This window comes from Lampris incognitus, chromosome 6 (genome assembly GCF_029633865.1).
Source record: "Lampris incognitus isolate fLamInc1 chromosome 6, fLamInc1.hap2, whole genome shotgun sequence".
Lineage (NCBI taxonomy): Eukaryota > Metazoa > Chordata > Actinopteri > Lampriformes > Lampridae > Lampris > Lampris incognitus.
This window is the reverse complement of record NC_079216.1, coordinates 9,453,695-9,476,521: the sequence shown is the minus strand read 5'-3', so window position 1 is coordinate 9,476,521 and position 22,827 is coordinate 9,453,695. Positions and strand designations below refer to the sequence as shown.

General features: G+C 43.3%; 1 protein-coding gene across 1 annotated transcript in view; it reads right to left on the bottom strand.

The window, feature by feature from the left end:
- tasor2 (transcription activation suppressor family member 2) overlaps positions 1 to 22,827 on the bottom strand; it is a 53,416-nt gene that overhangs the window by 5,749 nt on the left and 24,840 nt on the right. Inside the window, exon 17 of the mRNA XM_056282603.1 lies at positions 1,903 to 5,127. Coding sequence (XP_056138578.1) covers positions 1,903 to 5,127 — 3,225 coding nt within the window. The remainder of the gene's footprint in view (positions 1 to 1,902; positions 5,128 to 22,827) is intronic.

Genomic DNA, 22,827 nt, shown 5'->3' with positions numbered 1-22,827 from the left:
ATTCTGAGCATCTTGTGGGGGAGGGAGTTGGAGTGGGGGGGGGGTTTAGGGGCAGGGGGGAGGCGGTTAGCTGGCAGGATGAAGACAGGTGGATAACCAAACCGCTACATTGTAGCGGGGTTCTTCTAGTGTACAACATATTTTGATGTCATATACAACATCGTTAATCCCAGATGATGAGGTCGGGTGGTAACACATTGTTGACATAGTAAATGTAATAATAATGCCGAAATCCTATCAGTGACACATTGTTACTTATGCACTGGTGGAAATGATTGTAAGGTTGGGGATGGATGGGTAGGGGGAGGCTCTTGGAGCTCGAAGCAGCTCATTAAAAAAAAGAAGAAGAAATGAATGTGAACTTGGTGTAAAATTCAAAATAATGAACTTGAACTAGTTCATTTTACTCTCCGTAGCATTAGTTTTTCCGTCTCTCTCCCCCTCCCACACAACAAAGAGCATAACGTCAGTTCGACATGAACTCAACAACCGAGACCGCAATTTCCTTGCTAAGAGGCTGAATTTTGCTGTCACACCGAGGGAAGTTCCACTAGTGGAACTGATCACAGCCACGGAATCAGTGATCCGAAAAAACAAAATCACGGACCCGTAAGCGGAGCAACTGCAGACAAAAGTTTCACCCTGTCTCAGTAATCGGATGGATGTACAATACAGTGCCTAACGACCGAAACCAACGACCAGTTTCATATGCAAATGCAAAACAATGGTCACACCCATATTTGCATATGAAACTGGTTGTTGGTTTCGGTCGTTAGGCACTGTATTGTATTATGTTATTTCTAAGGGGGGGGGTGATACCTGCAGTCAGTTTAGACTGAAGATGTCACTCAGTTGAATGATGAAACGTATCTGTCAATGAACGTTGTATCCAGATGAACTGATTCCACCTTCTTTGACATCTCCAGGCCCAGTGACCACTCTTTCAAGGATGAGGATTTGCACATCCTTGATAGGGAGGAATGATTGTTTGAGCGGGGAGTCAAAGAGGCCATCTATATGAAGAGGGAACCATCCCTGAAACTGAGGGGCGGCGGGGGGCTAAGAGTACATCTGTCGCCATCTTACAATGCTGTGATTGCAACCATTCCCAAATCCTCTGTGAATAGTACACATGGCCATTTAAACTCTAGTTAACGGTCATGCCTATTCGCATACAAAACTGCTCGTTGGTTTCGGTCGTTGTGCATCTGTCGCCATCTCACAGTGCTTTGATTGCAACGTTCCCTAATCTTCTGTGAACAGTACACATGGCTATTGAAACTCTAGTTTATGGTCACACCCATATTTGCATGTGAAACTGGTCATTGGTTCGGTCATTATGCAACTGTATTGTACTGTATTGTTTATAAGGGGTAGGGATACGTGCAGTCAGTTTAGACTGAAGATGTCACTTAGTTGAGTGATAAAACAAATGTCAATAAACGTTGTATGCAGATGAACTGATTCAACCTTCTTTGATCACTGAACATTCTTTCTCTACCCATGTAATCCAACTCAAGAGATGCAGGATGACTGGAGCCTACCAGTAGGCACTTAGTGGAAGGCAGGGAGTTGCCCTGAATAGGTTATCAATCCAAACAGGGCCCTTACATTGTACAATCACTCACATTGCACTATGAGCAAGAATTTTCGAATTTACCCGACATTCGTCTTTCGATTCTATATGGAAACCAGAAGATCTAGAAGAAATCCATGCCAGCATAGGAAAAAATGCTAACTGCACACATGGGCCAATGTTGAACCGTGGGCCCTCTCACTCTAAGGCAACACTGCTAACCACTAAACCAAACTAAACTATAGCTGAACAAATTATATAGATGTAACAATATGAACTTGCTAAACATGGCTGTTAAATACTGTAGATCCCGATTTACTTTTTACCTTTGTTTTGTCAAAGAAGGGGTCGTCTGATGTCATCAATATGTAGAACCTGAATTTGGGTTTACAGGACTGTCTCCTGACCAAATTCGGATTACTGTGCAGGCTGTCATACATTTCTCTTGTTAGCTGACCACTAAAGTCAACACAGCTGTTCGGATCTGACTTTGAGGAACACTCATCCACTTCAGAGCCCAGAAATTTGAGAGGGAGCGTTCTCCCAGTATAGACATCATCCATCATGACCTTGCACGACCTGGCACATTCTGCAGTCATACCAGACACTGCGACATGTGCCACAGTACCACCTTTTGCACAGGACAATTCATGAAGATTCATGGTGCTCTCCCTCTTTGTGCTTCCTGTCTCATTTTTCTTCTCAGGCATGTATACCTTGAATCTTTGACCAGCAAGAGACGGCAGGGCCTCAAGGTGATCCTGTTGCTCATGTAGGCTGGAAAAGCATACAGTCAAGGGGGTTGGGCCAGAAAATCTGGACTTCCTATGGCTGTCGACTTGGTGGTAGTGATTTCCCCTTATACTCTTCTTCTGAAAGTTTTCTCTTCTACTCCTTTTCACAAGCTGTTTAACTTGTTCTGAAAAGATTAGGTATTCTTGTTCCATGGTAGATAAAATGGGATCAGATTTTAGGCACCTCTGGGAGATTCTCTCAACTAAAGACTGTGATACCTTTCTGCCAGTGTTAGAGACTGTACATTGGATTGAAACTGATGAAGGACCAAGAAATGAACTCGTATCATCTTTTTCTCGATTTCCATTGTAGTCTGAAACCCAGGATGAAAATAGAGCAGCAGAGTGATCTTCCGTGTCTGTTTCAATCCTGTCATGAGTTGTTTGCCCTTTTTTCTCATGTTGGCAAGATTTCATCTCATGTTTTTTGTCACTAGTCCTGACAGAGCCCTCTCCAGATCTAAGGTACTTCATGGAGCGAGATAAAGGAGTTTTGCTTGAATTCAACATTTTATGTTCTCGATATAGTTGTCTGAAAGAATTTAAACGGCAACGAGTTGCCTTTTCCAAATTAAATGAGTGAACACCTGGATTCTCTGATTCCCAATATGCCCTTGAAGAAAAATCGAGTTCTTGCTCATTATCACTTGAGTTGTCAAAAATTTCTTTGGAACGTTCTGTCAGTTCCTCAGCAAGTGTGGAATCAGGCGTAGAGCATGTAATGATGGGGATTTTGGCTCGTTTATCACCAGGTCTATTGTAAATTATAGTGGTATCAATGTGCTCCTCTTTGCAGATGTGACCTGCTTGACTTTCATCACTTTTGGATTTTTTCACAGCCAGGAAGGGGTGCTGGGCTGCATTGGTCTCAGAACCAAAACTGCACTGGTATGTTTTTTTATGTCTATCTTGGTCCACACTTGGATGTGTAGCTTGAGAACACTCAGTAGGATGACAGACTTTGTTGCAAAAGTGACAAGAGTCTTGCACAGAAGAGGAGTTCTGGAAGTCATCTGTTCTGTCAGAGGAATGCTCAGGAATTCCTGTTTCCTTAGGCCATAACTGATTGAGGGGCAGCATTTCCTCTGACAAAAATGGACCTTTAAGAGGTGTTTTGAAGAGGTGATGTGATGACTTTCTTCGTTGTTTTTGTTTTGCAGAGCCCAAAGGCACACCATGAGCCCAAGATCTTCTTTTCTCTACCTTGCTGTGATAAGTCGAGATGCGGCTTCGGAACAAGTCTATGGCGATGGATTTGGGGCAGGGTCGCTGATCCAAAGAAAGGTGTTGGTCAGTTGTTTCAAACTGACTGGATTTACTGAAAGGGTCATTTGTGGCACTGAGATCACAGAGAGTCTGGAGTTCAGTGCTGGGATAACAATCTTCTACTCCAAAAGGAAGCTCACCGTGAGGGTTAGGCCCACTATTAATTCTTGAGCTGTGACCGTTTCTCTGTGCAAGGGGTACCTCATCATGTGTAGGTGTTGAGCCTCTACTGTGATGTTCCCCAGCAAAGCTTTCGTGAACCTCATGACCACAAGTATAACTACAAGGGATGTAATCATATGGTTCCTCATCCATAGTTGGGGTAGGGCATTTGTCATCTGACTTGCATATGTTTGAGAATCTCAGCTGGTCGAAATCACCATCAACAACCGATAGCATTGTGTCCGCATGGGATGGTGGCTTTTTGCTACTTTCTTCAGCAGTATTGTGCGTTTCTATGTGCAGCTCATCTTCACAGCAGGGATTTTCTTCAATATGTGGCATTTCTTTCGGACACGTGCTCAAATGTGCAAGTGTCAGATGCTCAAAGCAAATTGGAAATGCTTTGTCCGTAGAGAATATCTCACCTTTTACATAAATTTTACTCATTTCTGAAGCTGCCTTGTCGGCAGACTGATTGTCACCATGCTCCTGATGTGAGGGACTGTCTGGTGCAAGGTTGGATTTTTGGGCAGAAATGGCATCCTCGACTATTACGGTGTTATCATTTGGATAGTGGCCCTTCAATGGTGAAGGGCAATTAACATTTTCACTGTCCAACAGAAGTGGCTGCTCAGTTAGTAACACTCTCTCTTTGACCTCTGCAGCAGGGTTTTCTCTGACATGAGGCAATGGTGCATCATTCAATTGAGTGTGTGCGTGCACTGGATCATCCATTTTATCCCCATCAATATTTTCATCTCTGTCCGGAAAGAGTGCTTTAGGTTCCTCCTCAGTTGGCTGTGTGGTGCTTTTCAAAAAATATATTTTATGGGCTGTATCTGCTTCTTGATTTGTAGAACCACTTTCATTTATTTTCATTGGACAGGACTCAAAGCTGTCTTTTTGTCTTCTTGAGTCATTTTCATCACATTCACCAGGATGAACCAGGGGAGCACATTCATAGTTAGAATCCTCATGTTTGTCTGTCAGCATTTTAGTCGAGTCATCAATATCAGTCTTCTGCTTAACTTCAATTTCTGCATTTCCCTGATTTTCGCTGCAATCTCTAATTTCTGTCTTTTCAGTGCAGGACCCTTGCACACATGCAATTCCACTTGTCCCCAAGAGGATCCCCTGCGGAGTAACTAAATTTGACATATCCTCACATATTCCATCAATTTTAAAATAGGTTTCATCAGAGTGTTCCTTCTCGTCAGCCAGTTGTATGGAACCTGTTGCCTCAGTCTCATTCTCAGGCGTGGCTCTGACATCATTATCTTGAAAATTGTTGTTGAGTCTGTCCGTTGAGTCCAAACTCTCTCCATGAGTCTGAGGAGAAAAACAAAACAAGGATGAATATCTGAAAGAATAAAAATTATCCCTCATGGAATATAAACATAGTTGCTGAGAGTAGGTAGAGTGACCAGCTGAAATATGAGGACCACAGTTAAAATTTCAAACACTTGCCAGTAGTGTCAGGGCACCTACAAATTCTTTGCAAATTTTTGGAATATGTTCTGGAATCACTACATGATACTCTATTTTTGCTGTAAACTGCTGAACAGAAAATTGCAATTCTGCCAAAAAATTTTGAATTTCATTTTCTCCCTAACATCGTAAGACTTTCAACCATGTTTAGTGGAGGAATTAGGGGTTGGCGATAAATGGTTTAGGAAAGTCATGCCATGAAAAATTGAAAAATAAGCACTAGCTCCTGACCAAAACTGAATTTGGCACTGGCATTGATTACTGCATAAATAAATTAGATAGTGATGTGAGGACTAGATGTCGACTATGGACTTTTAGCTGTCCTTTACTGAAGTGCCGATTAATAGTAATAATAGTGGTGAATACATTTTTTCTATGAGCCAGTATGCATCTTGAGATTCATCACAAAAGCCCTTGTAGCTGCTTCTGTGTCCAGGCTCAACACTAAAGATGACCAAGGTTTTGCTGTAAGCACCATTTAGCTTTAAAGATGTTCTTGTGGAGCAGATTTTACATATTTATATAGTTTGTGTGTGTGTGTGTGTGTGTGTGTGTGTGTGTATATATATAATCCAGTGATTCAAGTAAATTCTTTATGAGACAGTAGAAGCCTGTTTCATGCCGTAAGCAATCATTAGCTGTCAATAAAGTTACACAGGAAAGAACATAACATATTAACTGCCTTGTCATGTACATCATGTGCACAACATCCAATGGGGAAGGGAGAGGTGCCTACATTCAAAATCAAAAAGCATGTGATTGCTAACTGTTCAGTGGGGGGGGGCATACAAGGGTAATGGTATTTGTCTATTGGCATGATTTATTATAATTTTAAAATAGATGCTTATATCCATGTCTGCAACTGCTGGCCAATTCATTTCTGTTATTCAGTGTACAAACCCCAATTCCAATGAAGTTGGGACGTTGTGTAAAACGTGAATAAAAAAAGAATACAGCGGCCCACCCAGTACCGGTGTGGGAAGTTGGCGGCGCGAACTTATGTTTGCGGCGGCCTCACCCAGTAACGTCCATGCAGTGTCTTTGTCTAGTATGTCTGCGTGTAAGTTTGTGTCTTCATTTGATGGCTGGGAGAGGTGGCGCTTGATTGGCTGGGACAGCTTGGTCTGCTGCATCCTGTGGGTCCAGGGACCTCAGCCTTGCCCAGAGCTGTTCCCAAAGAGGAAACGCTGAGGGCGGTCTGACAGGAAGCGGAAGCAGGGCAGGCTAAGCTAACTGCTAGCCCATGCACACCGGCAGTTCTGATAAGACCAAGGGTGGTCTGGTGGCGGCCTTGCCAAGCATTGGCTGTGTTTTTGGTGCCATTGTGTGGAGTGGTGTGTCGATGGTGTCTGGCTGGGAGAGCTGTTGTTGGATCGGCTAGGAGAGCCTGGTCTGCTGCATCCAGTGGGCTGAGGGACTACGAGCCCGCCTGGAGCTGCACCCGAGGAGGAAACACCACGGGCGGTCTGACAGCACGTGGAAGCGAGGCAGGCTAAGCTAAAGATCGGCAGTTTTGACAGTCATCCTGGCGTTTGTTCTCTTGGACAGTGATTTTTTGTAGTTTGATAAGTGTTCTTGTAGTTTTTAGATGTGTTTTTGTCTTTGGATTGCACTGCTGTGGCTGGGTGGAAACAATATTTCGTTTAATTTCATGTACACAAGTACATGAAATGAAATTAGGAAGTGAGGTTGGATTAGCAAGGAGGAAGTGAGGGCCGCTATGAAGAGGATGAAGAGTGCAAAGGTTGTTGGTCCAGAGGACGTAACTGTGCAGGCATGGAGGTGTTTAGGAGAGATGGCAGTGGAGTTTTCAACTACATTGTTTAACACAATATTGAAAAGTGAGAGGATGCCTGAGGAGTAGAGAAGAAGCATACTTGTACGGATTTTCAAGCATAAGGGCAATGTGCAGAACTGTAGTAAATACAGAGGTAGGAAGTTGATCAGCCACAGCATGAAGATATGGGAAAGAGTAATAGAAGCTTGATTAAGAGGAGAGGTGACAATTAGCGAGCAACAGTATGGTTTTATGCCACGAAAGAGCACTACAGATGCGATGTTTGCTTTGAGAATGTTGATGGAGAAGTACAGAGAAAGTCAGAAGGAGTTACATTGTGTCTTTATGGATTTAGAGAAAGCATATGACAGGATCAGATGGCGGTCTGTAGGATGACTTTGGAGACAAGAAGAGGAAGTGAGTGAAGGCGGAGCCGAAGATCAAATGGTGGAAGTTGAAGATGGAAGACTGTTGCGTGGAGTTCAAGGAGGATTTAAGACAGGCACTGGGTGGCAGTGAAGAGTTGCCAGATGGCTGGGCAACCACTGCAGAAATAGTGAAGGAGACAGCTAGGAAGGTACTTGGTGTGTCATCAGGACAGAAGGAAGAAAGACAAGGAGCCTTGATGGTGGAATGAGGAAGTACAGCAAATTATGCAGAGGAAGAGGTTGGCAAAGAAGAAGTGGGATTAGTCAGAGAGATGAAGAAAGTAGACAGGAGTACAAGGAGACACAATGTAAAGCAAAAAGAGAGGTGGCAAAGGCAAAGGAAAAGGCGTATGGTGAGTTGTATGACAGGTTAGACACCAAGGAAGGAGAAAAGGACTTGTGCCGATTGGCTAGACAGAGGGATCGAGCTGCGAAGGATGTGCAGTACATTAGGGCAATCAAGGGTAGAGATAGAAATGTGCTTACAAGAGAAGAGAGTGTGCTGAGAAGGTGGAAGGAGTACTTTTGAGGGGCTGATGAATGAAGAAAATGAGAGAGAGAAGGTTGGATGATGTAGGGATAGTGAATCAGGAAGTGCAGTGGATTAGCAAGGAGGAAGTGAGGGCAGCTATAAAGAGGATGAAGCGTGTAAAGGCAGTTGGTCCTGATGACATACCTGTGGAGGCATGGAGATGTTTGGGAGAGATGGCAGTGGGGTTTTTAACTAGATTGTTTAATGCAATCTTGGAAAGTGAGAGGATGCCTGAGGAGTGGAGAAGAAGCATACTGGTACCGATTTTCAAGAACAAGGGCGATGTGCAGAACTGTAGCAACTATAGAGGTATTAAGTTGATCAGCCACAGCATGAAGATTTGGGAAAGAGTAATATAGAAGCTAGGTTAAAAGAAGAGGTGACAATTAGCGAGCAGCAGTATAGTTTCATGCCACGAAAGAGCACCACAGATGCGATGTTTGTTTTGAGAATGTTGATAGAGAAGGCCGGAAGGAGTTACATTGTGTCTTTGTAGTGTAGATTTAGAGAAAGCATACGACAGCGTTCTGAGAGAAGTGTGGTATTGTATGAGGAAGTTGGGAGTTGCAGAGAAGTATGTAGGAATGGTGCAGGATATATATGAGGGAAGTGTGACAATGGTGAGGTGTGTGGTTGGAATGACAGATGGGGTAAAGGTGGAGGTGGCATTACATCAAGGATCAGCTCTGAGCCCTTTCTTGTTTGCAATGGTGATGGACAGGTTGACGGACAAGATCAGGCAGGAGTCTCCATGGACGATGATGTTCGCAGATGACATTGTGATCTGTAGCGAGAGTAGGGTGTAGGTTGAGGAGAGCTTGGAGAGGTGGAGGTATGCACTGGAGAGAAGAGGAATGAAAGTCAATAGGAGCAAGACGGAATACCTATGCGTGAATGAGAGGGAGGAGAGTGGAATGGTCAGGATGCAAGGAGTGGAGGTGACGAGGGCTTATGAGTTTAAATACTTGGGGTCAACTGTCCAAAGTAACGGGGAGTGCAGGAGAGAGGTGAAGAAGAGAGTGCAGGCAGGGTGGAGTGGGTGGAAAAGAGTGTAGGAGTGATTTGCGACAGAAGGGTACCAGCAAGAGTTAAAGGGAAGGTTTACAAGATGGTTGTGAGACCAAATATGTTATATGGTTTGGAGACAGTGGCACTGATGAAAAGACAGGAGGCGGAACTGGGAGAGTTGAAATGCTAAGATTTTCACTGGGAGTGATGAAGAAGGACAGGATTAGGAATGATTATATTAGAGGGACCGCTCAAGTTGGACGGTTTGGAGACAAAGCAAGACAGGCAAGATTGAGATGGCTTGGACGTGTGTGGAGGAGAGATGCTGGGTATGTTGGGAGAAGGATGCTGAATATGGAGCTGCCAGGGAAGAGGAAAAGAGGAAGGCTAAAATGGAGGTTTATGGATGTGGTGAGGGAAGACATGGAGGTGGCTGCAAGGAAGATGCAGAAGACAGGAAGAAATGGAAACGTATGATCTGCTGTGGCGACCCCTAATGGAAGCAGCCGAAAGTAGTAGTAGTAGATATGACAGGGTGCCGAGAGAGGAGGTGTGGTATTGTATGAGGGAGTCAGGAGTGGCAGAGAAGTACTATATAGGAGTGGTGCAGGATAAATATGAGGGCAGTGTAACAGTGGTGAGGTGTGCAGTTGGAATGATAGTTTGGTTCAAGGTGGAAGTGAGATTACATCAAGGATCGGCTCCGAGCCCTTTCTTGTTTGCAATGGTGATGGACAGGTTGACAGACGAGATCAGGTAGGAGTCTCTTTGGACTATGATATTTGCGGATGACATTGTGATCTGTAGCGAGAGTAGGGTGTAGTTTTAGGAGAGCCTGGCGAAGTGCAGGTATGCACTGGAGAGAAGAGGAATGAAAGTTAGTGGGAGCAAGAAGGAATATATATGTGTGCTGCTAGATCTTAAATGAACGGCGGCTTTTATTTTGACACAGAAGGAAGCTGAGTTGGCAGTTGTCGTGCATAGGCCATAATGAAGAAAAAAAAATTCACGAAGAAGAAGAAAGATAAAAGGAGCTCACGACGGTAGAGACGGAGAGTGTGGCATGAGCTACAGATGTGTGCTAATTGAGACCCAACTAGTCGCAATTAAACCAAAATTGGAGTGGGGAGCGCTTCATCTTGCTGGCTGTCTACAGGGATGCCACTGGTGGGCTAATTAATCCTTTGTTGTCGTTAGAATGTATTGCTGTTAGAATTCATTTACTAGTTAGCATTCTGGTATTAGGCTAATGTTAAAACGGTTAGCTATTTACTCAGATCGCCTTGCTGTGTAGTTTATTTCATGTGTAATTCAGTTAGCTTGAGGTTAGCCATGTTCTGTGCAATTAAGTACATGTGTGTTTACATACCGATTTAATTTGGTAAAAGGTGTAGAATATGAGTGAGATTCATTTGGTTCATGCTCTTAAAAGAATGATTAAATAAAACTCAAGTCAAGGATAAAATGAGCTTTATTTTCTGTACTTGTTGAATGGAATAAGCAATAATGGCAGCACTGTTTTTTCCCTCTCTCTTTTTATTGTAAAGGTTTTCAACCTAACAACGCAATCATCAAAAAGTTTTGACAGTTGAAATAATTCAATAAAACAAGACTAACGAAGATTGCTGTTTGAGTTGTGCCATACATTCCCTGTGGTTGGCTAAGGCCTTTTTCAAGTTTGGGCAGGAGCTGAAGCAAATTCCCCTAAATAACTTCACAATATATGTGAACGAGAGGGAGGACAGTGGAATGGTGAGGACGCAAGGAGTAGAGGTGATGAAGGTGTATGAGTTTAAATACTTGGGGTCAACTGTTCAAAGTAACGGGGAGTGTGGAAGAGAGGTGAACAGAGTGCAGGCAGGGTGGAGTGGGTGGAGAAGAGTGTCAGGAGTGATTTGTGACAGGAAGGAACCAGCAAGAGTTAAAGGGAAGGTTTACAAGATGGTTGTGAAACCAGCTATGTTACAGTGCCTTACAAAAGAATTCAACCCCCTTGACAGTCATCACTAATTTCTGTATTATAAAAGATACTCACACACCTGTTTCTGAACATTATTATTTTTGTGAACCCATAAGCTCTAACAGCATGTATCCAAAGCCAAAATAAGTTATGTTTCTCTGACTTTTTATGATTAAAAACTAAAATATAGTGCTTGCACAAGTATTCAACCTCTTGTGCTCTGAAAGCTCCAAGTTTACACAAATGAAAAATTATTCCTAAAACAAACTCAGGTAAACACAATTGGACATAATTAGTGTGCACCTGTAAGATATTACAGTAATGGTGTTGCTTATGGGTATAAAAAGCCCTCTGTGTAAAGTTCATTACCTGGTCGTGAACTCCATCAGAAAATGAAGACAAAGGAGCATAATACTGAAATAAGAGACAAAGTGATTGGACTTCCGGTGGTGAGGTGAGCAAGACGGCTGCTTAAGTTTGAGCTCCCAATAGCAAGTTAGAATTAGCCCCCTTAATTCCCTAATTGCCACACACATCAACATAATCTTTATTGTAATGAGTGGAGAAAAGAAAACTATAAGCCGAAAGAAACATGACAAACAAGAAGGAAAGAGTTCAGCGGAGATGGATGATGTTCAACACTCAAACGATGACTCGGCAGACACCAAGAGCTCAGTGCTCCACAGTATCAGTAAGGAAACAAGTGACTGCAGGGCTGAGCATAAAATGGACTTACTCAAACTTAAAGAACAATTCAAATTAGACATAAAACCGAAATAAATGATCTGAAGTAGGAAATTTATCAAAAACTTTTTGCTAACTCCACACAAATCCAGGCCCACAAAACCAGTCCGAATGAAGGAGAAACACGAATTGAGGAGGCTGAGACAATTAAGATGGCTATGAAACAATGAAAGACTTTTTTTTAGATACGTGCAGTTAAGAGACTACTTTACCAAACTGATAAGGTCGGAATCAGACGAAACTTCAAATAATGTGATTGGGGTGACTATGGATGCATACAAGCTTTGTGGGGGAAGCAGGGGGGACTCAATGCTCCACATAAAAGCAAAATGGGAAGCAGAGCTAAAGATTCAGAAAACAGAGGAAGAATGGTATCAAATGTGTGAGACACAATGTACATCCACAAACTGACAAATATAGAGGGAATTCTGCTGGAAGAATTTAACTCACTTTTTCATAACACCCAAAATAAAAAGCAGGCGACTTGCTGCACAACAACAGTGTTGGAGGCTGTGTGGGAGCATGGAAGCTGACCACTCGCATATTTTCTGGAAATGCACAAAGATAAGGTTATATTGGGTGAATATAAACATAGGTATCAAAATATTTTGGGGTATGAAATCCCAAATACCTGCCCTGTGATGTATATTGGTAAGATGAGAGAAGATCTCCACTTGACTTAAGTTTTACTTGCAGCAAGTAAGAAAGCCGTTACCAGAAATTGGCTTAATGTAAACACTCCAAAACAGGAACAGTGGATGGAAATTGTCCAAGACATTTTTGTTATGGAAAAGCTGACATGCCTTTTGAGAGTCCAAGAGAATATATTTAAAAAGAACTGGGAAACATTGCACATTTATATGGGAAATGACACCAACTAAATGAATGCCCAATTAAAATATTTGTGTGAATATTGAAATATTTCCAGAAAACTATTTATTGTTTTTTTTTATTTTTATGTTTGTGTATCCTACTGTATTCTTTTTTTGTGTTGATGTTGTTCTACTGTTCTATTTATATCTTTTTGAAAACTCCATAAAAACTTAAGTGAGAAAAAAAAGAGACAAAGTGATTAAAATGCAGAAGGCAGGGAAGGGATACAAAACAATATCCAAGTAGTTGGATGTCCCATGGAACACTGTTGGATCCATTGTCAGAAAGTGGAAGCTGTATCACACCACCCAGACGCTTTGTAGGACAGGCCGTCCCTCAAAGCAAGATGTGGGCTGGTGAGGAAAGCTAAAGATGATCCCCCAATCACTTTGAAGGAGCTCTAGAGATCAGTGGCTGAAACTGGAGTAAATGTGCATGAGTCAACCATATCACGGGCTCTCCATAAATCTGGCCTGTATGGGAGGGTGGCAATAAAGAAGCTGTTGCTCAAAACTATGCATATAAAAGCATGCTTGGAGTTTGCTACCAAGCATGAGAGAGACCCAGTTAGGATGTGGGTAAAGGTTTTGTGGTCAGATGAGACGAAAGTTGAGCCTTTTCGCCAAAACTCAAAGCGTTATGTGTGGCACAAACCTAACACTGCTCATGCCCTAAAAAACACCCTCCCTCAAGTGAAGCAGGACAGCGGCAACATAAAGCCATGGTGTTGCTTTTCATCTGCAGGTACTGGTGGGAACCTTGTTCAAATTGAGGGAAGAAAGGATGGAACTAAATACAGGGAAATATTGGAAGAAAACCTGTTGCAGTCTACCATGAAGCTTGGGAGAAGGTTCACCTTCCAGCAGGACAATGACCCTAAGCTCAAAGGTAAAGCAACAATGGCATGGCTCAGCAACAAAAAGTTGAATGTTTTGGAGTGGCCAAGTCAAAGTTCAGACCTCAAACCCACTGAAAATCTGTGGCATAGACTGAAAATTGCAGTCCAGAGGTGCCATACCATCAACCTGCAAGACTTGTACAAATTCTGCCAAGAAGAACTAGCCAATTACTCCAGAAGAATGTGCAAAGCTTGTACATACTTATCCCAAGAGAATCATGGCTGTTTGCAGCAAAAGGTTAACTGCATACAGGAGAATGGGATTGATGGTCAACACCCAAAAGACAGAGGTAATCTGTCAGTTGACTGCCGGCCTCCCAAACCACCCAACAACCTTCACAGCAGAAGGGCAACAACTGGCAACTGTTCCTGCCTTCAAATATCTGGGAAGTATGCTATCTGACACCTGCACAATGGACGATGAGATTCAGCACCGCCTCAAACAAGCCTCAACATCTTTTGGACGTCTAAGGAGAAAGGTTGTCCAGAACAGCAACCTCAATCTCCACACCAAAGTGCTTGTTTACAGAGCAGTGTGCATCTCCACACTACTCTATGGATGTGAGGCATGGACCATCTACAGCCACTATCTCAGAAGCCTGGAGACCTTCCATGTGAAATGTCTCCAGAGGATCCTCAGCATTACTTGGGAGGACAGAGTGCCACACACAGAGGTGTTGGAGCGGGCAGGCAGCAGCAGCGTGGAGTCTACCCTACACCACCATCAATGCAGGTGGCTTGGGCATGTTATTCGCATGCCCAGTGAACGACTCCCACGTAAAGTCCTCTACGGCCAACTACGCCTTGGTCAACGCACTGCTGGTGGGCAGAAGAAGCGGTTCAAAGACCAAATGAAGACCACACTGAAAAGATGCCAGATCAACCCCTCTTCTTTGGAGGAACTTGCTCCCTGCCGCACAAACTGGCGCTCTCACGTCTCAGGAGTGAAGTATATGGAAAACCAGCGCACACAACACCGTGTGTAAAAGCGTGCGAAGAGGCATGCTCGCAAAGCTACCCCTGCCCCCTCCGGCACCACTTTTACATGCCTGGTCTACAACCGTGCATCCAGGATCGGACTATTCAGCCACCAAAGGACTCACAAATAGGAGAAGATGGTCATCATCGGACATGATGGACAATCAGCAATTGTTCAGGAACAGATGTGTGAGTATCTTATAATCTAGAAATTAGTGATAACTGTCAAGGGGGTTGAATACTTTTGAAAGGCACTGCATATGGTTTGGAGACAGTGGCGCTGAAAAAAAGACAGGAGGCAGAGCCGGAGGTTGGAGAGTTGAAGATGCTAAGATTTTCACTGGGAGTGATGAATCAGGAGAGGATTAGGAACGAGCATATTAGAGCAGTGTTTCTCAACCGGGGGTCCGCGGACCCCTAGTGGTCAGTGGTGTAATTGCAAGGGGTCCGTGAAAATAAAATATCTTTAAAAAAAGATCCTATGACATTTATAGAAATAGGATTATTTTACTCAAATGTGACTGAGACCTTTATCTACCTAAACTATAAAGGGTAACAGGACTTTTTTCACTAATTGCATCTGTTTCACAAGTGTAATTTATTGTATTTTAATAAGAGATCTCGCTCCCGTTTGCATTGTTAAAAGTTACTGCATAAAAATTCTGTTGTTACATATATCTGAAAGTTACTGAATACATATTCTGTTTTGTTACATATATCTGAAAGTTACTGAATACATATTCTGTTTTGTTACATATATCTGAAAGTTACTGCATAAGAATTCTGTTTTGTTACATATATCTGAAAGTTACTGCATAAGAATTCTGTTTTGTTAACTATATCTAAGTTACAACTGAAAGCTCTTATTTTTGCCCCAAAGAGTGAATAAATGCTATAATGCAATTTAAAATGCAGTTTCTACTGTTTCTATCAAATTGCAACCCCCCCCCCCCAAGATCAGGTGGAGGGGTCCTCAGGGTAGATCAAAAATACGCAGGGGGTCCAGGACCCCAAAAAGGTTGAGAACCACTGTTTTAGAGGAACAGCTCAGGTTGGACAGTTTGGAGACAAAGCAACAGACAAGATTGAGATGGCTTGGACATGTGCGGAGGAGAGATGCTGGGTATACTGGGAGAAGGATGCTGAATATGGAACTGCCAGGGAAGAGGAAAAGCAGAAGGTCAAAGAAGATGTTTATGGATATGGTGAGGGAGGACATGCAGGTGGGCTGGTGTGACAGAGGAAGATGCAGAGGACAGGAAGCGATGGAAACGGATGACCCACTGTGGCGACCCCTAACGAGAGCAGCCAAAAGTAGTAATCGTAGGAGCCATTTGGTCTCATCTCGTAAGCACTTAATTGGTCCACAAGTGTCACTCTAATTGCTATGGGCTCACAGCAATATAGGTAGGAACATTCAATCAGGTGATGGGTGTTGCTTGATGGAGGGGAGCACATATAGTTTTTTGACCACTTCACTGCTGCAGGCGAGCAAACATAGTTTTTTGACCGCTTTGCTGCTGCAGGCCACGCTAGGCAGGCAAACGATACAAGTGTAAATTTGGAATACTGGACTCTTTATGATGTATGATGTTTTATGGATTCATCGTGGTGAGTAATAAATATAGCGTTTCAACTTAAACAAAGTCTGAACATTATTTCATAGGCACACGTAACATGAAGTGGCTACAAGCGTGTCAATTAGGTGCCTGTCTAGCAACCCCTCAGGGGCTTTAAGTGTGGGCTTAGTCTCTACATTCAAGTCAAAAAACTATTGCTTCATGCTACCGACGCTGAAGGAGTTTAATCGCATGCAGCAATGGATTATAGCCGACCGCGTTTGAATGGGAGCTGATCGGAAAATCTAAACGTCGGCTTTGTTTGCTGAGCCTGACTAGGCTACAACCAGGCCGAGGATGGCGGGAAGGCGGCGCCTGCTATTCTTTGGGAATTAACGCTATCTCACGATTCTTTAGATTAAAAAGCCATCTACCAGCACAACTGAGGACAACACTGCTACTCTTCGCATGCTGACATAGGAATTATTCACTGGAGTCATGGCGCCCAACACGAGGTATGTGTAGCGCTACTAAAATTATGAATGGCCATTCAGGTTTGTGTGCACACATCGCGGGGGTGAAATCCAACGCATTTGGTGTCAAGAGGGGTGGGTAATTAATGTCGTTAGTTTGTTACGAACTTGTTTGCAAACACTCGAACTGAGTTATGGAGGCTTGTGAAACTGGACAGGCCTGCTGAGCTGTCAGCTGATTCGAACAGTGTTGCAAATGGTGTTGATCCACAAAAGGACAAAGAAAAATGTGTTGTAAAATTAACTGCTCAAGCATTTGTTGAAAAACTTGAACGGCTGCAGAGTGATAGGAAAGCTAAGCTAAAAAAGCAGAAAAAGCTAAAAAAGATGCAAGAGCTTATGCAAAGGAGAGATAAGTCACAGGTTCAATGTGCTTTTAATGATCTTGTTAAAGTATGTGACGAAGCAAAAGCCTTTCATGATTCTGTGATGGGTATGTTGCCTGGTGTCAAACAAGAAAAGCATGATGTGTGGTTCAAAGCCAAAATGCTGGGTAATAATGCATTTATTTCTGAGGGGCAATTGTGGGTATCACATGCTGAGCAAAATGTAACTAATGATGCTGATAACACTGTTGATGATGATATTAATCCAGAGGACAGTATTTCAAATGTAGCTAGCAGACATTCAAATAGAAAGAGTGTGCAGTGGGCGATCAAGCACTACTTCCTCTGCAAGAATTAAAGCAGAGGCAGACAAAGCTGCACTGCTTGCTCGTATAGCAGCTTTAAAGGAAAAGCATGCGTTGGAGGAACAAGAGTAGCAGATAAAGAGAAAAAAGGAACAACAGGGGCCCGAATCTATGCCAGCTGAATCTGCAGCGAAACTTGCAGTGTTATGGGCCTCTGACAAACAAAGTAGTTCAAAGGCATCTAATGCAATGAATTCCTACTTGGAAAGAGAAATGAGAAAACCAGCACCTGCAAACAAATTACACCAAATGGCTAAGGTGTTTAACCCTACATCTCAGAGCAAACCACAGCAAACCCAGGAGTGGTCACTGTCAGCCAATAACCCATTACCAACTGGTTTGTTGCATGGGGCTAGTCAACAGCTCACAGCGAGACCAAAGGAGTGGATTGATTCAAATAGGTGGAGTTATCATTGTACACTGGAAATGGAAACACCGGTGCAAACTCTGGAACCTCTCAGGCCCAATCCTCAACCAGTGGATCAAAGGCAATCTGGAGACATCTTCACTGTGATGTAAAGGCAAAACGAAATAATATCAGCCCTTGTTCAAAAACAATGCTTATCATCACTGCCAGCAAGATATCCCCTTGTTTGATGGAGAGCCTCTCCAGTCTATCTCCTTCATGAGAGCATTCGAACAAGGAATGGAGGAAAAGGCCAGCAGGGGCGATTGCCTGTACTATCTGGAACAGTTCACTAGGGGGCAGCCAAGGGAGCTTGTGCATAGTTGCATACACATGACGCCTGAGTTTGGCTATGCTAAAGCAAAGCAGCTGTTGCAGGAATACTTCGGCAGTAAATACAAGATTGCTGTGGCTTACATAGAAAAGGCTTTGTCCTGGCCTACAATGAAAACTAAAGATGTCAACGCCTTGCAAGCTTACTCTCTCTTTCTGCGTGGATGCTGTAATGTCATGGAGGAGCTCCAGTATAAGCAAGAGTTGGACATGCCAAGCAACATGACAGCAATTGTGTCTAAATTGCCATTCAAGCTCAGAGAACAATGGAGAACCATTGCATATGATATACTGGAAACAACAGAACACAGAGCTAAGTTCAAAGACCTGGTGAAAATGATTGAAAGACATGTCAGAATCTTATCAGATCCTTTGTACGGCGACATTAGGGACTTACCATCTGGAACAACTGGACCACAGGTTGTTAATAGGCTGAAGTCACATACAGGAAACAGAATGAAAGGAAACAGCTTCGCCACAACCGTTGCACCCATGGAATCAATTGAAAATGCCGGAGACTTGAGGACTGTTTCGTCAATGCATGACTCCGTAGTGAGGCCAGCTTGTGTTTGTTGTGCTCAAAGTCAGTCATTGCAACAGTGTCAGCAGTTCAAACGGAAGAAACACAGAGACAAGATGAACTTTCTAAAAGAGAAAGAGCTTTGCTTTGGCTGCTTATGTGCTGGGCACAGGAGTTGGAACTGCGAGAAGCATCTGACCTGTAGGACTTGTGGTCAAAGACACCCCACTGTACTTCACGTTGATAAGAGAGACACAGCCAACACATACACAGAATCTGCTGAGGAATCAGGGGCACATTTTCTTACAGCATCTCCTAAAACTTGTGGTTATACAGGGGCCAGAAGGGATCGCTGTCTACTTTCTATCCTGCCAGTCCAAGTCAAGTCCATTAAAGGAGACCAAGTAATACAGACATATGCATTCTTAGATCCTGGCAGCTCAGCCACATTTTGCTCACAGCAGCTTATGCGAAGGCTCACCCTTACTGGGAGACGAACTCAATTCCTCTTACACACCATGGGGCAGGAAAAGGTGGTGTCAGCATACTCACTCTCAGGCTTGGAAGTGTCTGGTATTGATGACAATCTCTTCTATAAGCTTCCAGAAACCCTCACACAGAAGAAAATGCCTGTAAGTGCTGACAACATTGTGATGGAAGGAGGTTTGGCAAGGTGGCAAAACCTGGCAAAGGTGAAAATTCCCATTATAAAGGCTAGCGTAGATCTGTTGATTGGAAGTAATGCACCCAAGATGTTGGAGCCTTGGGAGGTCCTCAATAGCTGTGGGGATGGCCCATACGTTATAAGAACAGCACTAGGGTGGATCATTAATGGTCCTTTGCAAGGAAATGACAGCAGCTTTGGAATTGAGTGCACGTCAGCCATGGTTAATAGGATTTCTGTGTGCAGGTTGGAGGAAATGCTGAGTAATCAGTATAACCATGACTTCAATGAGAGCTCTACAGAAAAGAAAGGGTTATCAAGAGATGACATCAAGTTTATGGAAATTGTGGAAAGGTCTGCAACATTTGAAGACAATCACTACTGCGTGAAATTGCCCGTTAAGAAAGATGACATGTCTCTGCCTAATAACTTCTCTGTGGCGAACAGGGTCTCAACCATAAGAGTAATGACCAAAACTTCACAGTGGTGATACTACGTCAGCTCCAAGGAAAACCCAGCGGATGATGCATCCAGAGGTGTGAGGGTTGGAGATTTCCTTGATAACAGGTGGACAGAGGGTCCAAGGTTCCTGCGTAAGCCAGAAGAGGACTGGCCAGCCAACATGGTGGACATTGTGATTGAAGCAAATGACCTGGAGGTCAAGAAGTAAGTTGTTGTGAATGCAGTCAATGTGAAAGACTCCCCTGATGGTACCAATCATCTTATTGCCTACGTCTCAGACTGCAGGAGACTGAAGGTAGTGGTAGCCTGGTTCCTTAAGTTGAAAAGGAAGCTTCTGAACATGACTCGCACGAGGAGGGAGTCCGAGGCTTCTAATGTTGGCAAGAAAAGTGTCATGGTGCCAGGAAGACGAACTTTGTCGACAGAAGATCTGTGTGAGGCTGAACTTGCCATAATTCAGTACTGTCAGCAGCAAAGGTTTTGCGAAGAGATTGCCACCTTGTCATCTGGGAAAGGTGCTGTGAGCAGACGGAGCATTCTCTACAAGTTGGATCCGTGTTTGGATGATGGGCTCCTGAGAGTTGGAGGGCGACTGACCAAGGGCTCTTTGCCAGAGGAAACCAAACAGCCATTGATTCTATCCAAGGATCAACATGTAGCCACACTTATTCTAAAGGATATTGACCAACACCTTGGCCATAGTGGTCATTATCACATGCTGTCCACACTGAGGAGGAAATATTGGATTACAGGTGCCAATTCAGCTGTGAGGAGAATCACAATTGAATGCTGTTACTGTAGAAGACATAATGGTAGAATGATGGTGCAGAAGATGGCAGACTTGCCAAAAAAAAGGATTCTTCCTGACTATCCACTATTTACCAATATGGCCGTTGACTACTTCGGACCAATAGAGGTGAAAAGGGGGCAAGGCACTGTCAAGTGCTATAGCGTGATAGTCACCTGTTTGTCCAGTAGAGCAGTCCACTTAGAAGTAGCCAACTTACTGGATACAGATGCATGCATTAATGCGTTACATCGGTTCATCTGTAGAAGAAAGAGGTCAAGTTGCTCATATTCATTCAGACAATGGAACTAACTTCATAGAAGCAGAGAGAGAACTCAGGGAGGCGCTCTCATCTCTGAATCAGGCACAGATTGAAGGAGTGTTACAGCACAAGGGAATCAAGTGGAGCGTCAATCCTCCAGCAGGGTCACATTACGGCGGTGTCTGGGAGCGTGTAATCCGCATGGTGAGGATTCTCAGCGCAGTTCTTCAGCAGCAGAGACTGGATGATGATGGGTTCCATATAATGTGTGAAGCTGAGGCCATTTTAAATGACCGGCCTATCACCAAACTGTCTGATGATCCGAATGACCTCGAACCCCTTACTCCTAATCACATTCTGCTTATGAAAGGAAAACCATCTTTACCACCAGGAATGTCTGAGCAACACGACTTGTACATCAGGAAGAGGTGGAGGCAAGTCCAGTACATCTTCGATCGCTTTTGGAAACGATGGATACGTGAATACCTACCTTTACTGTAGGAGAGGCAGAAATGGAACCAAAGGCGGAACAATCTCAAGCCCAGCAACACTGTAATCATTATGGATCCTACTGCCCCATGTGGTTCCTGGCCACTCAGAAGAGTCTTGGAAGCATTCTATGATAAGAAAGGACTTGTGCGCTCAGTGCATCTGCAGACAAAGACAGGTGTCATCGAAAGGCCTGTGACTAAACTTTGCTTACTGCACGAACCTACAGGTTAGCAGGTTATTATAGGTCATCATCTAAGGCACGATGTCAAAGTTTTTTTTTTTATAGATGTGGGTTATCTGTGGTAAACTGTGCTTACTATTGTGTCATTTTTATTATGGCTCCCTAATTGTTTTATGTATTAAAATTGTTATGTCTGTTAGCCATTACAATTAGGGGCTGGTGTGTAGGAGCCATTTGGTCTCATCTCATAAGCACTTAATTGGTCCACAAGTGTCACTATAATTGCTATGGGCTCACAGCAATATAGGTGGGAACATTTAATCAGGTGATAGGTGTTGCTTGACGGAGGGGAGCGCACATATTTTTCTGACCACTTCGCTGCTGCAGGCCACGCTAGGCTGGCAAACAATACAAATGTAAATTTGGAATATTGGACTGTTTATGATGTATGACGTTTTATGGATTCATTGTGGTGAGTAATAAATATAGCGTTTCAACTTAAACAAGTCTGAACATTATTTCATAGACACACGTAACGCGAAGTGGCTACAAGAGCGTCAATTAGGTGCCTGTCTAGCAACCCCTCGGGGGCTTTAAGTGTGGGCTTAGTCTCTACAGTAATAGTAGTAGTTTTTACAAAAGAAAAAGCCAGTGTGATGTGTGATTCCAGTGAGTCACTTCCCCAGTAAATTTCTAATAACTGAAATGTAAAAGAGCACACATGCAGTCAATCCCATCCCACAGGTGTAACCTGTTACATGTGACACCTCAAGCACATACGATAAACAGTCGTGCTTGAAAGTTTGTGAACCCTTTAGAATTTTTTATATTTCTGCATGAATATGATCTAAAACATCATCAGATTTTCACACAAGTCCTAAAAGTAGATAAAGAGAACCCAATTAAACAAATGAGACAAAAATATTACACTTGGCCACTTATTTATTGAGGAAAATTATCCAATATTACATATCTGTGAGTGGCAAAAGTATGTGAACCTTTGTTTTCAAGATCTGGTGTGACCCCCCCATGCAGCAATAACTGCAACTAAACGTTTGTGGTAACTGTTGATCAGTCCTGCACATAGGCTTGGAGGAATTTTAGCCCATTCCTCTGTACAGAACAGCTTCAACTCTAGGATGTTGGTGGGTTTCCTCACATGAACTGCTCGCTTCAGGTCCTTCCACAACATTTCGATTGGATTAAGGGTGGGACTTTTGACTTGGCCATTCCAAAACATTAACTTTATTCTTCTTTAACCATTCTTTGGTAGAACGACTTGTATGCTTAGGGTCGTTGTCTTGCTGCATGACCCACGTTCTCTTAAGATTCAGTTCATGGACAGAAGTCCTGACATTTTCCTTAAGAATTCGCTGGCATCAGTCAGAATTCATTGTTCTATCAATGATGGCAAGCTGTCCTGGCCCAGATGCAGCAAAACAGGCCCAAACCA